This window comes from Larus michahellis, chromosome 9 (assembly GCF_964199755.1).
Source record: "Larus michahellis chromosome 9, bLarMic1.1, whole genome shotgun sequence".
Lineage (NCBI taxonomy): Eukaryota > Metazoa > Chordata > Aves > Charadriiformes > Laridae > Larus > Larus michahellis.
In genome coordinates this window covers 20,920,430-20,945,857 of record NC_133904.1, presented here as the reverse complement: position 1 = coordinate 20,945,857, position 25,428 = coordinate 20,920,430, and the positions used below count along the sequence as shown (strand labels likewise).

The 25,428-nt window shown below is 39.3% G+C and overlaps 1 protein-coding gene across 8 annotated transcripts in view; it reads left to right on the top strand.

Moving 5' to 3' along the window:
• Window positions 1-25,428, top strand: part of PEAK1 (pseudopodium enriched atypical kinase 1) — a 124,910-nt gene that overhangs the window by 78,591 nt on the left and 20,891 nt on the right. For 7 of the 8 annotated variants that reach the window (XM_074601046.1, XM_074601053.1, XM_074601049.1 and 4 more), the window contains 3 exons: window positions 10,493-13,762; window positions 21,980-22,096; window positions 23,980-24,176. In XM_074601046.1, the coding sequence (XP_074457147.1) occupies window positions 10,605-13,762; window positions 21,980-22,096; window positions 23,980-24,176 (3,472 nt within the window). In that variant the 5' untranslated portion in view covers window positions 10,493-10,604. The remainder of the gene's footprint in view (window positions 1-10,492; window positions 13,763-21,979; window positions 22,097-23,979; window positions 24,177-25,428) is intronic. The other variant, XM_074601054.1, reaches the window with a different exon arrangement.

Here is a 25,428-nt window from a genome sequence, read left to right as displayed (position 1 = left end):
ATTCATAGCTCGGTGGGCCCATGACTCCTCAGGCCATCAAGGGAGAGATGCGACATATAGATGGGCTCGTGACCGAGGGGTGGACTTGACCATGGACACTATTGCACAGGTCATCCATGAATGTGAGACATGCGCTGCGATCAAACAAGCCAAGCGTTTGAAGCCTCTTTGGTATGGAGGGCGATGGCTGAAATACAAATATGGGGAGGCCTGGCAGATTGATTATATCACACTGCCACAAACCCGTCAAGGCAAGCGCTATGTGCTCACAATGGTGGAAGCAACCACTGGATGGCTGGAAACATACCCTGTGCCCCATGCCACTGCCCGGAACACTATCCTGGGCCTTGAAAAGCAAGTCCTGTGGCGACATGGTACCCCAGAGAGAATTGAGTCGGACAACGGGACTCATTTCCGAAACAGCCTCATAGACACCTGGGCCAAAGAGCATGGTATCGAGTGGGTGTATCACATCCCCTATCACGCACCAGCCTCTGGGAAGATAGAACGATACAATGGACTGTTAAAAACTACACTGAGAGCAATGGGTGGTGGGACTTTCAAACACTGGGATACTCATTTAGCAAAAGCTACCTGGCTAGTTAACACCAGGGGATCTAACAATCGGGCTGGCCCTGCCCAATCAAAACTTCCACGTACTGTAGAAGGGGATAAAGTCCCCGTAGTGCATATGAAGAATATGCTAGGGAAGACAGTCTGGGTTAGTCCTGCCTCAGGCAAAGGCAAACCCATCCGTGGGATTGCTTTTGCCCAAGGACCTGGGTGCACTTGGTGGGTGATGCGGCAGGATGGGGAAGTCCGATGTGTACCTCATGGGGATCTGATTTTGGGCGAGAATAGCCAATGAATCAGATTGTGTGCTGTTAATTGATAAGTAACACTGTCACTGTATGTCCTCATTGCTATAATTGATATCAGTTGTACTACAAGTAAGGCACAGGGATGATGGGATAAGAACTGATCTCAGCAGCTGGCGCCCAGCAGTTTCCTCAAGATCTACATCTTCAGCCCACGGACTGCGTGCGTGAGCCACACCAGGTGCACCAGTCACAAGCTCCGAAAAATACAGCATGCAACAGACCAGCACCACCCAGCATCTCACCTGCCCTGAGAGACTGTTCTAACAGATGGAGCCTAAAGCCGTGGATTAAAAGAACTCAACGGACACTTTGGAGGGATGACCCATAAACTAAGGGCATTATATGTGTGTATATATATATATATAACAGGGGAAAGTGGTGGCAATTCATTGGAACCTGCTGGGCATGGCATAGATGGTATGGAATAAGGGGTGGATAATGTCCTGGTTCCGGTGGGGATAGGGTTAACTTTTCCTGGTATTCCATGCCATGTGAGCCACGCCCACCCTGAGCTGCCGGGGGAGGGGGCAGGAAGTTGCTGCTTAAAAGCGGGCTGGGGCGTCCCGGGTCCGGCCGGTCGGCGAGCGGCGGGGAGCGGCGGTTCCGTAATCGCGTTTGTATATTCCCCTGTCCGTGTTGTTGTTGTTTGCCTGTTCCCTTTGCTGTTCTGTTAAACTGCCTTTGTCCCAACCCAAGAGTCTTGCCTTTTCTTACGATCCTTCCTGTGTTAGGAAGGCACGTGCGAGCGGCACGTGGTTCTTTGTTGCCATCTGAGGCTAAACCACGACAAGTATAGACCAGGAATCTTTAAGACAACGTCTTGTATTCCGTGGTTCTTCAGTGCCTCGGATCTGGTGAAGTGGGATCTGTGAAGAAACTGGGAAGAGGTGTGGGATGTCAGGAGACAGGTACCCTGCAGACGGCATGGTCCCGGGAAGCGTGCTGCGGTGAAACAGTGCTGGCTACCGGCTGGCACCCGACTCCAGCAGTGACCCCATCCTTCACACTGCCCAAACCTCCCAAATGGACAATAAAGGAATAATCGGCTGATGAGCAAATTTTCTTCTCAACTCAAATAGTGAATGCTTTGTTTAAGCACTGAAATTGTAAGCTTTGGATTTACCCCACCTAATACAACTGCCAGTGTCTCATCCTATGTATAAATGTTTAATTGTCTTCTGAATCCAGCTGACCTCTTGATCTCAGTGCCAGCTTGTTGCAGGAAGCATTTCATATGGAATAATTTCCTTTTTATTGCTTTAAAAATATGGTGCATTGGGTTTGTTGCTCTTTTTTTTTTTTTGAGACAGGCACTAAATGGGAACACCCAGTCTATCTTCTTTATGTGATGGATCATTTAATATAATATTATTTTGTCTCAATTCTGAACTAAACTATCCTAATCTTTTTGTTTCACTTAATATGGAAAGCTTTTCATCCCTTAAAATATTTTTGTGGTTGTTTTATGCTGCATTTCTTCCTGCGATGTCATAAATAGAACTGAACATAATATTCAGTAAATCATGTCATTGATTTTCTTACACTCAACGCATGTAATCTGCTGGTTGCCTTGCGTATTCTGTGGCACCATTTGAATGTCCTGCAATTAGTAATTTGTGAGAATTTCTTAAAAACTTCAAATAAAATTGTGCCATTTCTCTTTTGCCCATTTTTTTCATTGTTTGGTAGGAAGAAGAGCAAGTTTCCTTCCCAGAAGTCATGATAAAAAGCATGTCCCATTCATACTGTGCTTAGCTCCTTGCTGGACTGGCTCCGATGCTAAGGGGCCACATAGTTTTACGTGTAGCTCAGCCACCCAGTTCTCCAGTTTCTCCACAGCTCATGGCTTTACACTGTCCAGCCCTACTGTGTTGCTGCTCTTAATTTATCAGTTATTTTTGATGTCTCATTTCTTACAATGGCTGATAGCGGTTTATTTTTAAACTTAATTCTCTCACGTCTTTATTTAATAACTCATAAGGATCTTGGGGAGGGGGTTGAGACTGATGGAGAGTAATCAACTGGCTTCTCTGCAGTGTGTTTTATCTTCTGTATTATAGCTGACCTCTTGCGCTGCCTGCAATCCACTCGTTCTCGCAGAAGTTGTCTGCTCCTGATACTGCTGTGGTTGGTTTGTCTTTGGCTACTTTTTAGTAAGATCCTTCACGTCCTTTCTACTGCTGTTTTGTATTTTGCTATCCACAAGTTACTTTGCAAAACTGAAACTGATATAGTTTTGGCAGTTGTGAGTTTTGCTGCATCAGGGGTTCAGGGTAAAGATCTTTGGAGCCAGAGGTTGCAGTAGTCCAAGGGAGGGAGTTTTAAGTGAACTGAAGTTGCAGAATTGATGGATTCAATAATACAGTGATGATACACAGTGTTTTCTTTCTCAAGCTGTGCTCAGCAGAAGGATAACCACAACCATTACGGGGTTTTGTAACTGTAGAAGCAGTACGGTGTTTTTCAGTTATTTCATTGTTGTTTATGGTGAATACGTTCTGGAGAGGTTTAGTAAAGGTTATTCTTCTAGATGTTTTCATGTGCACAAAAAATGGGCAAAAAAAGTCAAAGGGCAGGATTTCAAGTTAAGCCCAGGAAAGGTAAATTGAAGATAATTAGATTGGTCAAGGTATAGTCATACCAGTGCATTTTGAATATGCTGTGAAGGGCTTAATTCTCATAATTTTGCTAAACAGAGTTGGGACAAATTTAAATGCACTGAAATTGAGGATTTTTTTTTTAATTATCATTATCACGCTCGTTCCTGTCAGCTGATGCACTTACCCTTAATTTGCTGCTAGGTCTTGGAATGTTGTACACAGCCCTTTTTAGGAATCGAGGTAAACAAACTATTAATAAGTCTGACTTATCTTACTGGGTTTTTCTTTTAAAAAAGTAAAAAATGAAAGCTAATTTTCTGTGCAATTAAAAGTATCCCTAAAGAATGTGCAGCATTGTCTGAATTATCATTGTAATATCATATATATGTCTGAATGGCCGTTATAAATTTAAGTTTTATTAATGTTACATGATGATTTTTTACAAAAGGAAAAAAAATATATAATTTTAATAGTTTTCTGCAGTTAAGAATCTCTTATTATTGGAACTCAGAAGAGTTTGTATTCAAATACCTGCCTTGGCTGGTCTACTGGACCTCAACACCAAATGTGAGATGAGAGCTTGTCCTTATTATTGTTATTTGTGTTCTCAATGTGATGATGCAGAATCTCATCAGATTACCTGGGCAGATCCTGAGGATATTTCTTGCCTTTTCCCTGTTCTGTGGCATTATCTACTTGGGTTAGGTAAATTGTGAAGAAATGCCTGCTTTCTTCTGAGGCATTACAGATTGCCTAGCCCTAGGCAGGTTTTTGCTCCAGTTCATTGGTTATTTCTATCATGTTTTATTCTTATAGGGTTTAGGTAGAAAAAACATTCAAGGGTTTCCTTCACTCGGTTTTATGAAATATTTATGTAATTTAAACTCTTTTTAAACGAGGGAAAATATAGCGTGGGAGGTTAAAACCAGAAATAGATAGAAGTTTTTTTTCCTGATTGTTTCATACTGTCTTGCAGCAAGTTTGCAGCTAGGGGGTTTTCAGTACCTCAGGTAGAAGTGATTCTGTCGTGCTTTCCATCCATTGTACCCCTTGTATCCCAGCAGCGTCGTACCAGAGTGTTGAAGAGCGGTTCTAAAGTAAGTTGTCCACTTTTTAGTCTAGGTCATTGCCTCCTCAATATCCACTGCACATTCATTGCATTTTCTGCAGAACCGTTGTTTTATGGCCTTGGACAGTTACCAGGGCACTCAGTTCTCACTGGAAGGAAAAAAGAAAAAACTATCTGCAACAAGACAGAAGTTTTCTTTTTTTGACAGAAACGATAATGCCTAGCATAATGGAAATTTCCATCTGTGCTATCTGCCATAGTCACAGTTCTGGCTTGTTACAACAATGATCCAATATTTGGTGAACATTAGTCCACTTCGGGAATAAAATTGTGGCAGTCCATAATGCCATTTGTCACTACTCAATTTCACATTCTTTCCCAGCATACCTCATGTGAAGTAAGTGCTGTGACTGAACAGGGTATCTCACTTAAAAGTCACGGTCTATTTCTTCATCTTTCACCAAATTGTAAGTCACTGTTCCCCTGTACAAAAATACATATTATAAAACACGCATTCACCTTTGTGAAGTGTTGCGAGATCCGGGAGTGCACTACTCATGTTTTTTCAAAGTGATACTTCAGCTTTTATTTCTAAACTCTGCTGTGGTACTATACAGCATCTTCTTTTTTTTGTTTCGTTTTGTTTATTTTCCCTTGCTTGATTCACATGTCATTAATAAGTGCTGCAAGATTATTCAAAGCGCAGTGCTTCCAGGTACTGAATGTAAACAAGTGTGTTTCTCAACATGCCTTCAAACTGGGACCATGATTCCCTGGCTGTGAAGCTCTTCTCTTTACGTTATATTTCATGTATCTAACAGATGTTAACAGTTAGCTTCACTTGGGGTTTTGCTTTCCTTTGAAGTTGCACAAATGATGTAAAAATTTAAGGAGGATTTTTTTTTTTTTAATAGCATGAAGGACAAAAAACCCCTAATTAGCACGTCACATTTGGTTTTGGTCCCAGTTATCTGTGCTTAGATGGTTCAGGGGCCCTGAATCAGTAAGTCTCGACACTCTCTGGGAGATGGAGCCTTTCTACAGCCCATTGCCACCCAAGCAGGACCGTACGTGTGAAGCAATGTGGAGCACTTCAGTTTTTCCAAAAACTCTCTTAAAATGTTTACCATTATATTAAAGTTTAAAAGAAACCGAAATCAGATACTGGCAAAGAATGACCACCACTTTATTCTTGTTCTGATAGACTTACACCGTTGTTTACGATGGTCGGTGACTGACCAGATCCCTGTAAGTGGTTCAGACAAACCCACAAAGCCGTAGTGGTTTTGTGGTGTTTGGGCACTCCTGTATAGGAGACCTAGGTTGGATTCCCATTGCTGAGTTTTTCAGTCTGAGGACGTGCCTGTTAATGGTGAGAGGTTCATGGGTTGTTCAGTAGCGATTTATTGGACTGTTGTCTGATAAGTTGGCTGATCAAAGTAATTTATTCCGCAGCGTAAAAATTGCAGGCCCGTTTTCACAAGTAGCAATGCTAAAGCTAAATGCCTTTTCCCTGGAGGAGGGCAAACAAAAGGAAATGTGCACCAAGTATCTCGTGATCTAAGAAGAGACCAAAGAGTGATAGTGTTAGAGTTACAAATGATGAAATGCACACTTGTCCATAGTGCTCAGTAATATAGCAGGCATTCATTTAAGGGGAGTTTTTTTTGCAGCATACAGCATTGAAAACACATGTCTAATAGGTGCATTCATTTTAATATGCTCATTCATTGAGCAGGCCTGATTAATTAGTGCGTGTCACCATCTGGTACTTACTGAGACTATTCATTTTTAAAATGTTGAAATTGTAGGGAATGTTGCACACCAATTAAGTTCCTTTTAATTGGATTATGTTAGTATAAAGTATTACTGGAGAAAGGCCTTCATTGTGATTCAGCCAGCATGCATCTAAGGGAGACCCGCCAGCCTGAAATTACTTAGAACAAAGGGAAAATGCCTGAAATGCATGTTTATTACTATCTCTGTGCTCAACAAAGATGATGTCCACAAATAAGAGCCACAAAAATACTTCTGCATTTCTATGCAAGGTTCAGTTTCCTGACGTGAGGGTATCTCAGCCGATTATTTCATCTCCGCACTGCAACTCCCAATCTGGCATCTTCTCCCTCTGACCTGGAAAGTGAAATACGCTTTTGCCTTTCTGTTTGTTTGATATCAACATAAGAGGGCCAGACTGAGCCCTCCTGCGTGCAGTTGTGTATCTGCTGAAACGAGGAGCATTATTCTCATTTACACAACGAGCGATTTGGCCTTTAAAGCTGATAAACTGTCTGTGCTGACTCAACCATTTAGTGAATGAAGTATCACGATCTGCTGGCTGCAGCACCACATTAGGAGCAGAACTTGTCTGTCTGTACTTGTTCCTGTCACTGACTCACTTGGTGAATTTTAGTTACTTAGCGTCACTGCACTGCAGTGTTTCCATGTATAAATTGTGAATAGTTATGTTTATCAACTTACGTAAAAGGCTCTGAGATACAGGGATGAAATGCACAATGTTGATATTACGTATTTACTGTTAATGCTTTCTTTAGAAGCCTAACGCTGTTCTGTATTTAACATCTGAGGTTGTTATTGCCTTGATTTTGCGTCAATTAAGTATCTTCAAGTAAGTTCTGTCATCCAAACTACTCATTTCAGAGGAGTCAGGAGCTCTGCAGAGTACACCTTCTCCTTCCTTAGCAGGTACCTGGGCTGTCACGGAAACAGGGAAGTTACAGAAGGAAAGATCCCTAATCACTATTAAGAGATCTGATGTGTGACTGCCCAGATCTCTTGTTGACCTTCTTTTTTTCGGAGAGTAGGGTAAGAATTCTGAAATGAACAATGTCGGGATATTTTTTTCTTGTTGTATTTGTGCACATTTTCATTACCTTCAATGGTCTCTGCTGCCCCCTGCCAAGATGCAGCTGCTGTTAACAGCAATGGCAGCAATAGCCTGCATATGAGAAGAGTATTTTACATTTTTTAATACTGAAAGAACATTTAATTTCTCTTCTCCCTCATAATCACTCTCACTATAATTATCACTAATAACAGGGAATCTGTAGCTGAAACAGTAAATGTATTTTCTTTAAAGGGAGAGGAAGACATCAGAAAAGTCACTTTTAGTTGGACAGAAATGAAGAAACTGAATTTTTTTTGGAATGCAAATACTTGTTTAGATGTATTAAGGTCACTATGAATTTAATTTGTAATAGCATAGGGGTGCTTCTGATTTCAAAGTATGAAATTAATACAATGTTGGAATTCTTTTAGTTGTTTTCTTAAGATACATTTCCTCTTGTTTGAAGGTGCATATTTCCTCTTTTTGACGCTGCCTGCAGCTGTAACAGCACGTTACAGGAACTGCTCATCCTGCATGTGCCGAAGCCAATTGGAAACCCAGCTGTAGTTTACAAACTTGAGAAGTCAGTGGCTCATCTGCTTCACAGACTGGGTCAAAAATCATGTTAGAGAGAGCGTGGTTGTGATTAAACCATTTCCATTAGGTGCTGAAGAGCAAAAAATCTTTTAAAAAGTCTATACACAACTTACGTATTTTTCTGTGTACAAGCTACATGTCTGCATTTACGCAGATATGTCAAACATATGTTTTATTTTTAAGCTAAATTGCTGCAGGTGGTACTCCTGGGAGGTGGGATGTATGTTTGCACAGAGCTATGACCATGCCATAGTTTTTACCCCGACTGCAGCCTTGTGTTGTGGTTCTGCTAAGTTTCCTGTAGTTCAAATTCATAGCAGTCATTTGGGTTAGAGGAAAACTGATCAGTATCAGTCTATCTGAGCAAATGAGAGCGCGTACAGCCAGTGGTAAAACATAAAAATGTAGTCACATGAAGGTGTGCAGTAGATGGCTTTCTCATTTCTACCCCAGCGTTATTAGCAGAAAATGCTTAGCCTGGAAGGCCATAAAGCTGTCTGGTTTGTCACAGGATTCTAGAGCAAGTGCAGTTTATGCAATTTCAGAGAAATAATATCACCCAGTTACATCTTAGAAACCACACACATATGCACTAATCCTTTTGTTTAAATTGTTTGTTCCGAGGTTTTAGGTAAGGGAGAAATATATTTTCCAAGAAAACATTTAGTTTAGATTCCCATTAGTGTAACTTTACTCTTTTTATTTGTTAAATACACGAAAAGGAGGAGCTAATCCAGAGTATAAAATTCTAGTATGCGCGCATGCACTCTCTCTCTCTCTCACACTCTGATTTTAGGAGAATTATTTCTTAATGTAATTTTTCTCCTTACGCTATATCGGCTTGCAAAGTGCAGAAGCGACAAACGTTGGCAGAGATCAAAAAAATACAAAGACTCTATATATAAAAAACAAAGGCTGAAAGTTTGGGCAGCTCTCTGTCTGGCAGACTTTCTATCTCTTACGTCATATAGAGAAAGCTTTTGGCACTGACTTTTTGGCAAAAGGCTTTGTCTGGAAACATATTTAATCAGCATATGAAATCCGATAGCCCTGGTATACCACGAATGTGTCTGAAGATAGTCTAATAGAGTTAGACTTCAGCCCCATCTGGTGTTGGAACAGGATTGCTATATTGGAGTTTTCCAGCGTAAGACAGCCCTTTGCCAAAACACAGAGCAGTACGTGAGGAGACTAAAAATCCATGCAAGTGTCAGTTTTACTAATGGTTTCTATTGTTTGCTACACTGATGAAAACCAGTTGTGCCCGTGGTGAATTCCAGCATAGCCGTCCTGCTGCTGAGTTCCTAACCACAGGCTCAATAGAGAGCTGCATCTTGAGCCGAATGGGTTTATTAATACCCTTTCAAGGTGTCTATGTGATCAGCAAGTATATTTTCACACAAAGCCTGTAAGAATATAAAATCATTGATTTTCGATGCCTGTGTTTACAGAAGTAGCAGTGGACATACAGATTCTTTCACCTCAGTAAAATGACTCCAATAATTTGAGTTATGCAACAGTGACGAAGAGACCAGACTTGTGGATTTGGCTTAGGCGGCTTAAAATCTTCAGGCATTAATTCATTAAATTCTCAAATCCTGGATACCCCAATGACTATAAAACACAGCAGATTCGTGTTTGTTTTTTACTTAAGGCTGATCGTTTCAGGAAATAAAAAGGTTCTCTTTGAAAGAGATTTTCAATTCTTTTTCAATTGTTATTTGGGGGGGGTGGGGTAGGTAGAAAAGCTACATGTGAAATAAATCAGGGACTAAAAATCCATAGCTTTGTTTTGAGGATATAGGAATGGTTTATTACCACTATTGTAAGCTAAAGGAGAAGAAACAGTGACTTTCTAGAAAAGTTTCCCCAGCATTTTTGTCTGACTTTTCCAAGATTGCAGCCCAGCCTGTCCCTTCAACCAAAATACCTATCCACTTACATTTTGACTCTGACAAAAAAAGGGCTAAAAGGGCAGAGTTTGGAATTGCTTGAACATATTTTGTCACTCAAGCTGAGCTCATTCACATTCGAAGCTAAAACAAATTATCTCAATTGCATTTAGGAGAAGTAAACATACTCTTACTTTCCTGTCTCATGTTTAAGTAGTTATGTTGAACACAACGTGCACTAATCTTCCCTGTTATATCCTCTTCCTAGCATTTGTTCTATTGGGCCACATTAAAGGTCAATGGTCCTGAACTAGTCAAGCGAATTACTCTAAATCCTCAGTCATTGCCACTTCTCTCTTTCTTTCTCTGCTTTCAGAAATACAGGGCCTAGCTACCAAAGTTTTAATTCTTTATCTCTGAGAAGAATATTTGCAACTTTTTTTGCATTTCAGTTACGTAGTTCTGTAAATTTAAGTAAAAAGAACTAAGACATCAGTAAAAGGCTACTTGCTTATTCCGAGTCGTTCATAGTGTAGAAAATGTTAAGTTTAATGATCAAACTGTTTTTTCTCCCGTTCTTATCCTCATTCTGTTTTGTGTTTCAGAATGATCACTGCTCCAAACAGTGGCCATACTAAGTGAAGGGAGTGGAAACATATGGATGAAATTCTTACCATGCTCTGAACAGCACAGCATCAAGCGCAAAGCTCTGGGAAAATGTCTGCTTGCAACACTTTCACTGAACACGTCTGGAAACCTGGTGAATGTAAGAACTGCTTCAAGCCCAAAAGCTTGCATCAGTTACCCCCAGTATCTGAAAAAAAAACCCTCTCACACGGAAATCTGAAACCCAATGCAAACCAAAGTAACAGCCAGCGTGGGAGAAATACAGGAAATTTCCGACCACCTGTGGCAAAGAAACCCACAATAGCTGTGAAACCCACCATGATGGTATTAGATGGGCAGGGTGTATGCGGCGAAATGAGCACACCGGATCATTGTGAGAATAAATCAGTGCCTGCAGGTTGGAACCGAAACAAAGGTGTCTTGAACAAAAAACCACTGAACAATAATAATGAGGATGAAATTGAAGGTTACAGCCAAGTTCATAGGCCTTATGGCAACAATGAGGGTGTAGGTAAGATACCAAATAACAATAATAATGGACTGACAGAAGTTTTGAAGGAGATTGCAGGTTTGGATACCACACCTCAGCTAACTGGAAACGAAACGAACTCAAGAGAAACCTTCTTGGGAAGAATAAATAATTGTTATAAAAGATCATTAGAAAGAAAGATTCCTCCAAGCTGCATGATGGGTGGAATGAAGGATTCACACAGTAAGCATGTTATTCTGAGTGGAAGCACTGAAGTAATAAGTAATGAAGGTGGACGTTTCTGTTATCCAGAGTTCTCTAGCGGAGATGAGAGTGAGGATGATACGTTTTTTGGCAGCATGCAAGAAGAACACGAGAGCTGGGATGAAAGTGATGAAGAGTTGCTAGCAATGGAAATTCGTATGAGGGGCCAACCTCGCTTTGCTAATTTTAGAGCTAACACCCTATCTCCTGTTCAGTTCTGTGTTGACAAAAAATGGAATACTGTGCCCCTTAGAAACAAGTCTCTGCAGCGGATCTGTGCAGTAGATTATGACGACAGTTACGATGAAATTTTAAATGGTTATGGGGAAGAGACTGTGATTTTTTATGGGCAAGAGAGCATGCAGAGCATGGTATCTTCTGATTCTACATCTCCTGATTCTTCTTTGACAGAAGAGTCTCGGTCTGGAACAACGAGCAGTTCTTCACAGAAGCTCTGTAATGGAGGGTTATCTCCTAGTACTCCTCAGGACCTCAAATTGATTGAACCAGAATATGAAAGTCTTTGTGATAATCAACAAGTGAAGGATGTGTCAAAAGCTCCCAGAAATGTTACGAAAAGTCTGGAAACTCACAAGGCAGTCCTTGCACTTCGACTGGAAGAGAAGGATGGCAAAATTGCCGTGCAGACTGATAAGCAAGAGAATAAAAGTTCTTCAGATGTTGCTGGTCAAGCTGTAACTATAAATTTAGTGCCTGTGGAAGAGCAAGCTAAACCTTACAGGGTGGTGAATATGGAACAACCAGTTTGCAAGCCATATACCATAGTAGATGTATCAGCTGCCATGACCAATGAATGTAAGGAGAATCAGACTGAAACTTCAGAAACCAAAAATACATCTAACCCAAGCTCACCAGTAACTGCAGGCACACCTATTACGTCCTCTGCAGCATCACCTGTACGAGTAAATTCTAATCTGAAAAAATCCAGTGCAATCAGATATCAAGAAGTGTGGACTTCTAGTACTAGTCCAAGACAGAAGATACCTAAGGTGGAGTTAATCTCTAACAGCTCAGGACCTTCTGTTCCTCCCAGGAAGACAAGCCACAAGTCAGCTCCTACGTCACCTACAGCTACAAACATTTCTTCAAAAACTATCCCGGTTAAGTCTCCCAATTTATCGGAGATAAAATTCAACAGCTACAATAATGCTGGCATGCCCCCTTTTCCTATTATCATTCATGATGAGCCCACTTATGCTAAGAGTTCCAAAAATGCTATTAAAGTTCCTATCGTAATCAATCCAAATGCATATGATAACCTGGCTATCTATAAAAGTTTTCTAGGGACCAGCGGAGAGCTATCCATCAAAGATAAAACTACTAGCGTAATAAGCCACACATATGAAGAAATAGAAACAGAAAGCAAAATGACTGAAGCCATAGGAAGTAAACCCACTGAATTTTCCCAAGCAAAGGGGGTGACTAATAGCTCTGAATGCAGGCTGGGTTCTGTGGCTCAAAAGGTCCAAGAGTTTAATAGCTGTCTCAGTAAAAGTCAGATATCACCACAGAGAAGTCATAGTTCTGACCACAGCTCCCCATCAAGAGTTCAAAAGACAACACAAGAGCCTGCAGGAAAAATAGACGTAACACCAGAGGCTTCTGTTGGCAGCAGCAGCGGTAGAGAGAATGCGAGCACGGTGCTTTCACAGATTGTGGCTTCTATCCAGCCTCCGCAGTCTCCTCCAGAAACGCCTCAGTCTGGACCCAAGTCTTGTAGTGTAGAAGAACTGTATTCCTTACCCCCGGATGCAGATGCTAATAAAAACACCCTGGTACGACCCAAGTCTCTGTTTACATCACAGTCTGAAATAGAGTCATCCAAGACGGCGGAAAACGCTGCCATTAAAATGCAGAAAGATTCACTTTCACAGCCAGTTGCCACTCACTCCCCAAAGCCAGTGAGAGCTATCCCAAATACAAGTCCCAAAACAGAGCAAGCACCGCCATTTCCTCCTCCACGGTCCACTTCTTCACCCTATCATGCAAGTAACTTGTTGCAAAGACATTTCAGCAATTGGACCAAACCAAACAGCCCTACCAGGTCAACAGAGGCCGAGTCCATCCTCCATTCAGAAGGTCGCCGAGCTGCTGATGCAAAACCCAAACGCTGGATATCGTTTAAGAGCTTCTTCCGCCGCAGAAAAACTGATGAGGAGGAAGACAAAGAGAAAGAAAGAGAGAAAGGAAAATTGGTGGGTCTTGATGGAACTGTTATACATATGCTTCCCCCTCCACCAGTTCAACGTCATCACTGGTTCAGTGAGGCAAAGTCAGACTCCAGTGAGAAGCCGTCGATTGTTTTCATGTATAGATGTGAACCGGCACAACCTGAACCAAAGGCTGATCATCAAAACAAGAGTGGAGTGGAGTCTGCTATTGCTGATGCACTAGCAAAAGACAAAGAAGAAACACAGGAAAAGTCTCCAGAGAGCTCTGAACAGAAAATAGCAAGTCAGTCATCACCACCTCAGATTCCCAAGAAAATCCCCAGGTAATCTGCTTATCTTTTTTAGTCACTTATTCAGCTGTGAACTGTCCTGTACATACTGCTGAAAAGGGGAGAAATTAAGTTCTATTGCATTAAGTGTAATTTTTTTCAAGGTATATTTATTTTAGGTAACTTAAAGCATGTTTTTAAAATCTTTGCGTTACATTGGATATCCTAAAAGATTTTTAAAAATTACTAGAAACAGTACCTGGTATTTGGAATTTGTATTGCAGGTTCACTACTATGTCAAAATAGCCACATTACATTGAATCAGATAGATTTTCCTGAATTTCTAGTTTAAGAAAGTGTTATGTTATAGGAAACTAAAGAATTTCTCTGCAGAAATAGAAGGCAACTATTGAAAAGTATAATACAAATTAAAAGATGGTGTGCTAACTTTATCTCCCATACCCAAGAATACAACAGATGCTAATTAACTTGATGCTACATCACTGCATCACTCCCAAAATAAACCATGTAAAAAAGCAATAATAGAATTGAATTATCTATAAAATAATCTCTCTCTGTTTTTCAAGGCCTTTAGCAATGAATATACTTTGTCCCCTAATAGTATTGGACTCAGTACAGCTGGTTGTTCCATTTGTGCCTGACAATTTTGTTCAGTGATTTCATTTTTAATTTTTTTTTTTGAAACAGAATCTACTAAAATGATTCATTGGTTCAATTTCTGTGCAAGTATTTGGCCAGTAGATATTTGGTTTACTCCTGTAAGTTCACAGTAGTTGAACTTTTAGGTCTGTCTGTTGGTTTAAAGGTCTGTTTATTCCCTTATCAAGAGTACACGTGTTTTCGTGGTTGTCTCTGAACACGAAGAACCGTGTTTATTTCCAGATACGCATTGTTTTCAACATACCACTGAGTTCCTACAACTCGTGACACTGCATCACCTACGAGGGCTGGAGACATTTGTTGCACTCAGTCACGTGGGCACTTCACTGAGTACAGACTGTAGATGTGGAAGTATTAAAACATGTCTTCCAATGTTATACAAACCAGTTCCAAAGTAGCTTCAAACTTGCATTATATAATTCATCATAACAATAACCTAGTGGTGGGAAATTAAAAATTTTTGTAAAGTTTGAGCTATGTGTGAGCTTCAGACAATGTATCGTGGCAGTGTTCTTTGGTTTTCTTTTTTCTGTTGTCTACACAAGACAGTTGCAGTGATTTTTAGTTAAAATGGTTTTAAAGTTGACTTTAAACTAATAGAAATCTGTGTGAGCATAGTTTGAGTTTACCATAAACTGATTGCTGCTTGTCTTAAAGTAAAATAACTGTGTCTTAAACTAACAAAGAGTGACTATTTGCACCAAGTGTAATTAAATCACTTTTAAATCACATCTTGGGAACACTGATACAGCATTCTCATGAAGATCAGACTGTTTGCCTTTTGTCAGACGTGGACAGCTTTGGGGGTTTCAATGTGAGGTGGTGATAGGGTTTATCACAGTATGATGTAAAGCTCGTTTCTGTAGATTAACTTTTTAAGTAATTGCCCCAAATACAAGATAGGACAGTCTCCAAAATCTAAGTGTACTGTCTGTTTCTTCAGACTCCGTGAATGGCAATCTCAGGGTCAAGAGTTTTATTTTAAAAAGGAATAAAGTACACAAAAATTTAAAAATAGGGTTTTAAAAAATCCCAGTAAAAATTGTGGGTGTGAGTTTCAGAAACATTAAGCACTTTCACAAACTATTAAGGTCAGTAAGAGCTGTAAGCATTCAGCATCTCTGCAAGAAGTATAGTTCCAACAATAATCCAGGGGTGTGGGCGACGATAAAAGGGGGTGTCCTTGTATTTACAGTGCATATTAAGGCTAAAGACAGCGGGGAATGTACCCAGGGCTAGAGTAACCCTTGACAGGAATCTAATCTCTCTAGAGTTACCCTAAATTAAATGGGGAGAAGTAGGCAGCTTTAGAGAGTGAGTTAAAGCTCTCAACCCCCCTCTAAAGGAACCCATTTTTTCTGTTATCTCCAGGCAAACCTAGAGAGAAATGAGGTTGTACCAACTTTTTTTTAGCAGCATTACCAAATACACCACCATCAGGAGATTCACTTGCTCCTACCTCCTCAGCGCCCAGCTTTTGTGCTGGCAAGACAGTTCATGTGGTCACCTGTGGCAAACCAGCCTGGGGAAGTTATCCAAGTGAAAAATAACTTTGCAGTTATTTTTCAGCCAGATCAATTCCCTGATACGACAGGGGGACCAGTCAGGAAGGAGCAGCTGCGTATCTTACTGGTAAAATGGCAGTAACAGGCTAATGGCTGCGGTCATAGTTGGCACTTGTTCTTAGACTACCCTAGAGATGGTGCTGTTATTATGTTTCATATTTTTGCACTATTACTGGAATACTTTCTGCCATTCCTGTTGAAGGCAGTTGGTCATTCTGTCCTGTCTCGTTCACTTATTCCAAAAAGTATGTTTACTCTTTATTTTTCTGCAAGTCATGATAATATTGGCTAAAACCCTTTCCCTAGTGAAAATTGGAATTTTACAAACTTCAGAATTGGAAGTTCTTCTTTCTAACAATATTGTCCTATGGTTTCTACAAATTTCAAAGAAAATACACTGAGGTTCTGGGAAATACATTGTAGGAACACTGGACAGTGGGTGTCTTTATCCTTCAGTTATTATATTCAGTTACCTTGATGCAATTTGATGCCTTAAGTTATTTAGGGGTTTGCTTAGTTTTTAATATTGTTAAAGAGACCAAGTGAAACCTTATAGTGCCAAAAAATGAAGTTTGGGTTTTTTTTGTTTAAGGGTTTTGCCTTTTGTTTTTAATGTCCCAGTAGGTGAGAATCAGGATTGTCAACTTCCGTTTTTGCGCAAGCAGGAGACATAACAGACGAGATGCTGTACTTGTTTTGTGTTAACTCTTCAGGTATTAGTAAGAGGTTAGTGTTAATTCAGGCTAAAACATGTGCATGGAAAAGATGTTTAAAATCTTCAGTTAAGATGGCAGAGGCTTAGAGGAAAACAGAAGACATGAAGATAGCAATCAATGAACATGACACTTTTTCTAACTCAGAATGCTAACAGTAAGCTCACTGAAAAAAACAAACTGATGACCTGGAAAATAAGATAAGCTTTAAAAATGTCAGATTATCAGGGAGCCTTGAAAGCAAATTAAATGAAGATACAATATTTCCTTGCTTTGCAATGGATTAAAAAGCTGCTAAAGATTGATAACATAACCACAAAACAGGGCTGAAGGTATCACTACAAAGGTCAGTTTTTCCTTTTGAACAGCACTTGCAAAATACTCAGCTCTTTGGAAAGCTGAAAATTATCTTGCTGCTATAGAAAAGAACTTAGTTTTGTTTTATCCATGTAATTGTTTCTTTCTGTTTGATGCCAGGATGCACATATGGTTGTTCAAAAGGAGCTAGCAAATAGTCATGTATTATATTGACCAAAAATTTGTAGATAGATTAATTTTTGCTAAAAATCAGCAATCGCATCAGCTTTATCATTAATTGGAATGAAAATCAGGTGTTCTTAGAACACCTGTAGCTCCTGATACAGCAGTTGTTCTCAGGCAAAGCCTAAAATTGACCTCTACAAAGATAACATGATGATATTTCTGGCCTAAGTCACCATAATTGATGACAGTGGTCCAGCACAGTGTGGAATCCACACAGAAGGTTAAAAAAAAAGATTCTTCAAAGGCTTTGTTATCTAGTGGATCAGACTGTTGCTCTTGGAGTTTCACAAGATAAAGCTTTCTCTTCTCCATTGAGAGATCACTGTTTATACCCAGTAGCAGCTTTTCAGATTGAGACATTTCCTAAAAGCAAACTGCAGCACAGTCTTCTCATTCTTCCTTTCCTATCTTCATAAAGCACATCAGAGCAGAACTAAAACCTCATTCAGCAATGTTTTAGATGGCAGTGTCTTTGTAAATCAAGGCACAACTGGTTTGTGCGCAGCCATTTCCATTTCAGTTATGTGTTAAACTGAATAGTTCCCTTTCATAGCTCCAAGTCAGCCATAACTTTCCCTTTATAGGGTCTTTGGGCCAGACGTGGATGAACTAAAGATAAAACTATATGTTTACTGAAATACTTCCTTCAAGTAGTGAGGTCTGTATATTCATTCCATTCTGGGTTTAGATAAAAAAGTATTTCTTCATAGTTAAAGTTGGGATTACTGATCTAATTACTAAAATGATGTTAACTTTGTCAAAAGGATTTGAGCTCGTAATCGATAGATATGAGTTGCGTTGTTCCACAGCTACAGAACATCACTATCCTGTTGTTATATCTTGCTTCCCAAAGGAGTGAAATGCTTATACATATTTTAAAGACGTGTTTTGAATGTTTTTCTTAAAAAGCATGCTTCTCCATTGCAGTTACACACATCAGCAATTTGCATTCTTTTAAGGCTATTTTTTGTTAAAATAGCCGCTGGGCATTTCACTGGACCCTTTCATGGGCTCTATACATATCAGACGATATAGATATCAAAGCTCTTGGAAATGTCTTGTTATCCTTCAAATCTTACCCCAGTGCCACACTCATAGTACAAATAGTTCACCTTCAATAACTTCCAGACAGATTGCTGCTCCTGAAATTAACATAAATGTCAGTGACAGATTAAAATTTTTTAGAAAATTGGCCAAAAACTTGCACAGTTCCTGCCTGCCATGGAAGCATTTCAGTAGCATACGTGGTCCTCAAATGCTTTTTGTTGTGCTGATTGCGTTGAGGTTGCTGATGACTGTTCACACTGTTTGCTTTAAATTACAGTAAGCCAAATGTGATTTCAAGAATCTGAGTTAGGCATCAAATTTCCGCATACAGGCAATGGAGTAGGACAATTCCAATGAGGTGATTTAGAGCACCAAAACTTAACAGGCCCCAAATGGGTTCTCTCTTCAGTGGGTTTTTAAGAAATATCTGTTATGCCACTAATTGTTATTTAAAGAAAAAAAAATAGCGGTGACTGGGGCTAGGGGTGTGCCACAGTGCACGTCATCTGCGGACCTTGAGAACCTGAACAGTGTAGGGAATGGAGCTTAGACGTAGGCTGTCTTGATTCAGTGGGACAGGAGCCATGAAATTACTCTGAGTGCTCTGTATACCGAGGGGAATGTGAATGTTGTAACAGATTACTCGGTAAAAACAACTGCAATCATTGGTCTTCAAAATTGTAGTCATATATTAAGGTCAGGATCACATCCAGAGACAGGCAGGAATAACCACCACTGCCACATTCCACTTTCTCATTGTCATTGATCCAGTCCTGCAGATTCCACAGCTGCTTCAGAAACTACTTCAGAAGAGAACAAAATCTTTTAAGTCGCAGTAGGGCCCTGTTTAAAACAAAGTTCTTCCCAGTTTAGAGGACCTCTTGTATAAGTCTTAAGATAAGGTTCTCACCTGCATCCAAAATCTTTTAAGTGCAGCTTGCATAAATTGGTGAGGAGAATTCAAGGATGTTATAACTGAAAAGAAAATTCTTGCTTGAGCAAGTCTACTGAAACGGGAGAAATTCTCACCTGAAAAGTCCAGGTGGAACTATCAACTCCCCCTTCTCCTCAGATCTGTGTTGACTTGTTTTTTTCTGGGTATCGGCAAGGTTTATTTACCTTCCTCAGCAGTGCCTAACAGTGCTTTTAAAAGCATTAACTATCTATTTTGCCCTGTTTCATCAATGAAAAACTTTTGTGAGATTTTTCTCTAGAATATCTGTATGCGAACAGAATTGGAAATTATGGATGTTTATTAAGCAAGAAGTTTGGTAACATTTTATGTGAAAATTTGTAAACATTGAGGACCATTAAAGAACCAAGTAGAAGGGATTTTACCATTTATTATTTTATAAATTTAGAGTAAGAAATTATTAGTCATGTATTATTGTTCTTAACTCCGCTAATACAGTCTGTGAAATGGAAAGACTGAGAACTTAAAATGGATAAAGAAAAATGTCTTTTTTGTAATGCACAGTTAATCTGTGGAACTCATTGCCATTAAGTTTCACTGACACTAAAGAGCTTAGCAGGATGTCTTTACTGGATTATCAAATATATTCCCTTTATCCATGCAAACATCGCATTAGAGAAGATTTTAAAAAAAAAAAAGAAGAATATAAATTCTCATGCTTCAGGACTAAGCCAACTTCTAAATAATAAGAATTAGGAATAAACTTTATTGTTTAGTTATTTCAGATTGTCATTCAACAAGTTATTTTCACTTTCCTCTTAAGTGACTAATTCTGGTTAATGGTGGTGAGGAGGAACTGAACTGCGTGACTCACTGGAATGGGTGTTCTGTTCCCATAATGTGCTCTGACTGAAACCTGGGCACTGATCATCTTTGCTCAGTGCTTTGCAGAAATAAAGTGGTCTGTGTTCTGAGTAGAAGTTCCTGTGGAAGGTGGCCTTTGACCGCCCTCAGGCTATTAACCTCTCTGCATTTTTCCTCAAGCATTATTCAGTCAATTTAGGCTTTATATTAGCTTTATTAGCTTAAAAGCGAAGGGCCTGAGGGGATCTTGAAGGGATCTCTTTGAAACTAAATATATCTAAAAATTACAGAGATTTTTTTGTGCAAAACTAAGTCATCTTCCTTGGCCAGCTCTCATCTCAAACTGTAGGACTACCATTGATTACTGCTTTGCTGATGTCCACTCAGGGAGGAGATCAGTCTCGGCTGGGTCTAAGGCTACATCAGTTTTTCTCTGTCTTTCTGTCGCTAATTTCTGCCACTTGGATTTATGTGCTGTCTTAGACTGAACTGTACTCTCTCAGCTTGACCTCTAGATCTGACCCTAATTCAGGAATGCACTCTCAGAATCACTTCTCATAAGTATTCCACTTTATCTCCCTCCTCTCATTGCTGTATTAATCATCCTAATTGAGAAGGCGTGCTCTGAATAGAGGAAAATACAGGTCACACAATAGCTGTGATTCCACTGTCCTAAAACAAATTAACACACTAGGCAGGCTGCTATCTGGATTTTTACTATTCCCAAAAGACGGAGACAAGTTAGACCACATCATCTTTTGGCTATCGCTCAAAAACTGTGAAGGAGGAGAGCTTGAAGGAAGGAGTTAGGGGCATTTGTCTCTGCAGAAAAAAACCACACTTTTAAAACAATTTTGAGCTTGTACACATGTGAATTAGAAGTATGTGAATTCGGTGGCACTGAAGGACTGTCGTTTTTATGGCAAGGTTTTTTGCTGCACGTAATCTCGGCTTCTTAGGAAAACAAATGTGTTCTCTGTGTGCAGAGGGCTGCTCCCTCCATTAACTGAACAGTTGTTTAGTTTCAGCCACACATGCCCGAGGAGCAGAGTTCTCTAAGGTAATTCATTGCCTATGAAGTTTGTTTTTGAAATAAAAAAGGGAAAAGAAAAAGGCTTGGACAGAGGAGGCTGCACCCACTATGGTAAAAGCTAAATATGTGTTCTTATGCAAGGCATCAAAGAATCCATCCTGGCAAAATGTCTATAAATATCCCAAATAAGGAGATAGCTTGAAGTATCACTTGCTATCAACAAGCAGATACAAAGTTACACAAAACCAGGCTTTAATGGTTCTAATCTCAGAGAACTGCCTGCTTATCAGCTGCTCTGCTTTTCTCGAAAACTAGTCGTTTTAACTGTTTAGACTATTTCATGAAGCAAAAGCAATGGGGAATGCGGTGAGGATGTTTTCCCCGTTTGTTCCTTCTGTGTTCTGTCGGGCTGATTACGGGTTGGCAATTTGCTGGTTGAGTCACTGCACTGCGTAGGTACTCTTGATCTCCCTGTCTTTACTGCTAAAATGCAGGGAAGCATTTCCCCACAGATTTCATGGCCTGACACCTCATTGCTGTGATTTTAAACGTATTAGATTCAGACACTAAAACTGGTCGGAATACAGATTTGAGATAGTCACTTACTTTTAACAGTGGCTTAGTCCAAGTTCTTTAAACTCCTCTTGAAATTTGAACCTGCTTTTCCTTAACTAATTAACATGACTAAGACCATAGCTGTCATACCAAAACAGTGATGTAGTAGAGCGTGAACTATTTTCCTCCAGGAAGGCAGGGGAAGAGTTAAGAAGGCAGGGCTGTAACTAAACTGGTTTCCTGGGGCGCTCTGGCAAGTCCCGGGGACCAACCCCCCAAGGTAAACATTAAGGTGCAGTAGGTGTATCACTCTGTGCAGAGTTCAGCCCTCTTGCTTACAGCTTGCACAACTTGTAGCACATCCGAACACTGTGGAATCAATGGCTCGCCAGAGTTTCAAGACATGATTAAGAGACTCAAGAAGGCCCTGAAAGAATTTCCTTTAATGGGGAATTGTGTGAGTGAGTACAGTGGGTGAGTTGGTATTTTTTTCTTTCTTCCTTCCTAGTTGTTGGTTTACTTTGGCAAAATGCTTCTGAGCGTTAGGTTTAGTGTATGTGCTTGCATGTGTCTGGTTTGGAGAATGAGTCTGTTCTGTACCTCACCAATCAATACTAAAAAGTTACTTGGAGAAATGATAATCCCTGGTTTGTGGCAATGACAGAACTGTAAAGCTACTAGAAACTACTTAAAGAAAACATTCTTATTGAGGAATGCAGGTATGTATATGATTTACGGCAACTACAAGTCTTTAATTTCTCATCATCTTGAGAGCCTTGTTACTGCTTTAATTTTATGTATGCTTTACTCTGAAATTATATTAGGTTAACTCTTTAATGTGGATATATTTACGGCACATGGAATGTTCTTCACACCATTCCTATGCATGGTACTAAAAATGAACAAAATGTTTTATGCTGATTAAAGATTACACCTTTTTGAACTTATGCCATTTTTGCTCTTTTACTAACAAGTTCTAATGAGTTTTGTTTGTATCAGCCTGCAGTTAAAATTCATGACTCTGAGTAGAAACAGCATGTGCGCGCTGCACCGTACATGGGGTCTTGTGTTACGCAAAGTATTGGCATGTTTTAATCTTTGTAGTCTAGGATTGGGAGAAGATTGTGTATCATGATTTTCAGTGTTTTGGCTTTGACATAGAGAGACATATGCCTACAATTTGTTAACTCTTTCCACTCTAAGGATTTGTATTACGAAAACTCAGATGCTCTGCCTATTCAAAAATGCATAGTTTTTGTTTCTGTTCATCAGAAGTTATATTAAGTTTTAAAACTTTACCACAGAAATTAAATATCTGTACAGATATATGATGTGGTGATCATCTTTTGAAGGAAGTGCGTTACTTCTGTCCCTTATGGAAGTCACGAGTACTTAAAATTCTTGCTGTTCTATTTGATAAGGCTGTAATAATGAGAAGCAGTGAACAGGTCATATGCTCTTGAGATTTGGCCTATAATGCCTATTTGTTTCTGTGAGTGAGAGAGCATAAAGGCACAGAAATATTTTTGCTCTGACACATTTTATGTGGCATATTATTGATAATTGTTCTATGTTTCCAATAAGATTGGGATTTTTTTTAATAAATCTGAACTTTTTTTAATATCTTGCGTAATTTTTAAATCATACTGCAATAAATATATCCATGGAAACTGATTGAATCCATGATTTTCACATTTTTGTCCCATAAGTCATCACAGTTTGATTAAAACTTCAGAGCTGAGAGCAAGCACAGAGGAATGTCTTCATGGCCTTTTGCAATTGGCCTAATGCAGATGGATTTTAATCCTGGATAATTTTATATGGGAAATAGATCCCTGGCTTAGATGAGCTACTGGTCTGTTTCCAAAAGTGTCAGTTCCCAAAATCCTACGAGTATATGAAAGCATATCGTTAAAGTTTTATGCATTTATTAAGACTTAACAGCCCCCTTGCTGTACCTTGGTATCTTTGATTAAAGCAAAATTGTTCTAATTGGTAAAAATCACCTTAAACTCTGCTGCCGTCCTATGAGTCCTACATGTTTTATGCAGAATCATGCCTGCATATATATGTGGATATATGGTGATTGTAGTCAGCTGTAAAACATTTAAACATTTTATTATCCCATTTGTATGAAAGGCATGAACGACCAAGTGTAACTATTTCAGTCAAATGTTGTTTCTTCGTATTAAGGAAAATATCGTAGGAAGCTGTTCTTAAAAAAAAGGAGGGCAAAAGGAGCTTATTTCTTTACCAGTTCACTCCTGTTCCTGAAGATATGTAATGCCTCATCTGGTATTTTGCCAGTAGGATCTAGTAGCTTTGGTCTCCAGGTGATTTTGTTCTGTTTCTTTCAGTCAAGTGCCCGATGATACGACACTGGAGGATTTATCCCCTCGTGTTCCTAGAGCGGTGTTTGTGAAGCAAGACAATGGCGGCAGTGCCTCGGTTATACCAGTATCATCTGTTCGTGTCCCACAAGGGGAGGAAGAAAAGGAAGAAGCTTCAAATTTTCCTGACTTAAATCCTTGCAGTGCTACCTACAGCAATTTAGGTAAGTGTTTTCTTGTAGAAGAAAATTTAAATTAGATCAGATATTGGATGCTTTTCCAGGCTGTGAAGAACCTTGTCGTCTGGACAGCTCAATACACTTTCATAAGCTTGGTTTTTACAGACATACTTTTTAATATTAATTTATAGAAAATAAAAGTACGTTGTCTCATTCTGAGATACACAAACAAGAAAGTGAAGATTCAACAAACTCAAAGGTTTTCTTTCCTATGGTTTTAAATTGCCCTTAATGATAAACATTTCAAATGCTTCTAAAAGACACATTGTTTTATCTATTTGGAGGAATTTTTATCAAGGGGGTTTAAAACACAGCAAATTACCTAATATTTTTAGAAACAATAAGTAGATTTCTACATTTTCCAAACTTCAACAAAAGATATGGCTTAATTTTATTTTAGAGCATCAATAACTGCTAAAATATCTGTAGTCATCTTCTGTTGACTAAAACCTTTCTTATCCTAGTCTGAGCATTTAATTTGCTCCTTCAGAAAAGTTTAAAATATGAATGTCCTGAACGTACTGTGCGGTCTGTTCAACTATCACTGAATTCCTGACTTATATTAGAAAGATACATATCTGCAGGGCTTCTCTGGAAGGTAAGTGAGCAGGACAAATAAATATCTTTCGATATACAGTATCAATATTATCAGCCTAATTTTCCAGAGCACTTTGATTTGAAGTGCTGCAAATTTAGGAATACCTAGAGCCGGATTTTCTAAAAGAACAAAACCCCCTCATTTATTTATGTTCAAGAATATCTGAATACGTGTTTTTCAGTAATGCTCTGATCCTGTAAGCGTACCAACTTATTGTTTGGACGAGGGTAAGCTGACTGCATAGAGATGGCTCACCAGTACAGGGGGTTTGGCATGTCCACACAGGTTTGAGGGATCAAGGACTAAATTTTAAACCCTCAACTGCATGCATTCCTTCGACATTTAGTGATATTGTGGCATGGTTTTGCTTAAATGTGAATTAGTGGTGAACTTAGTGTGCTCTGCTAATAAAACATTAATTAGGTATTGTTTATAAAGAGTAAAGAGGAAAAATATCCTGCCCAAGACTGATACTAATATCTACCAAGAAATTGTAACATCAGGGATGAAAACTAAAATAAATATTTTTACAGTGAATTATTCAAAGATATAATGAATTCTTTTAAATTCATTGAGAGAGAGATATATATGTATATACATACTTTCTGTATTTAGGACATAGCTACATTGCAGATAGAA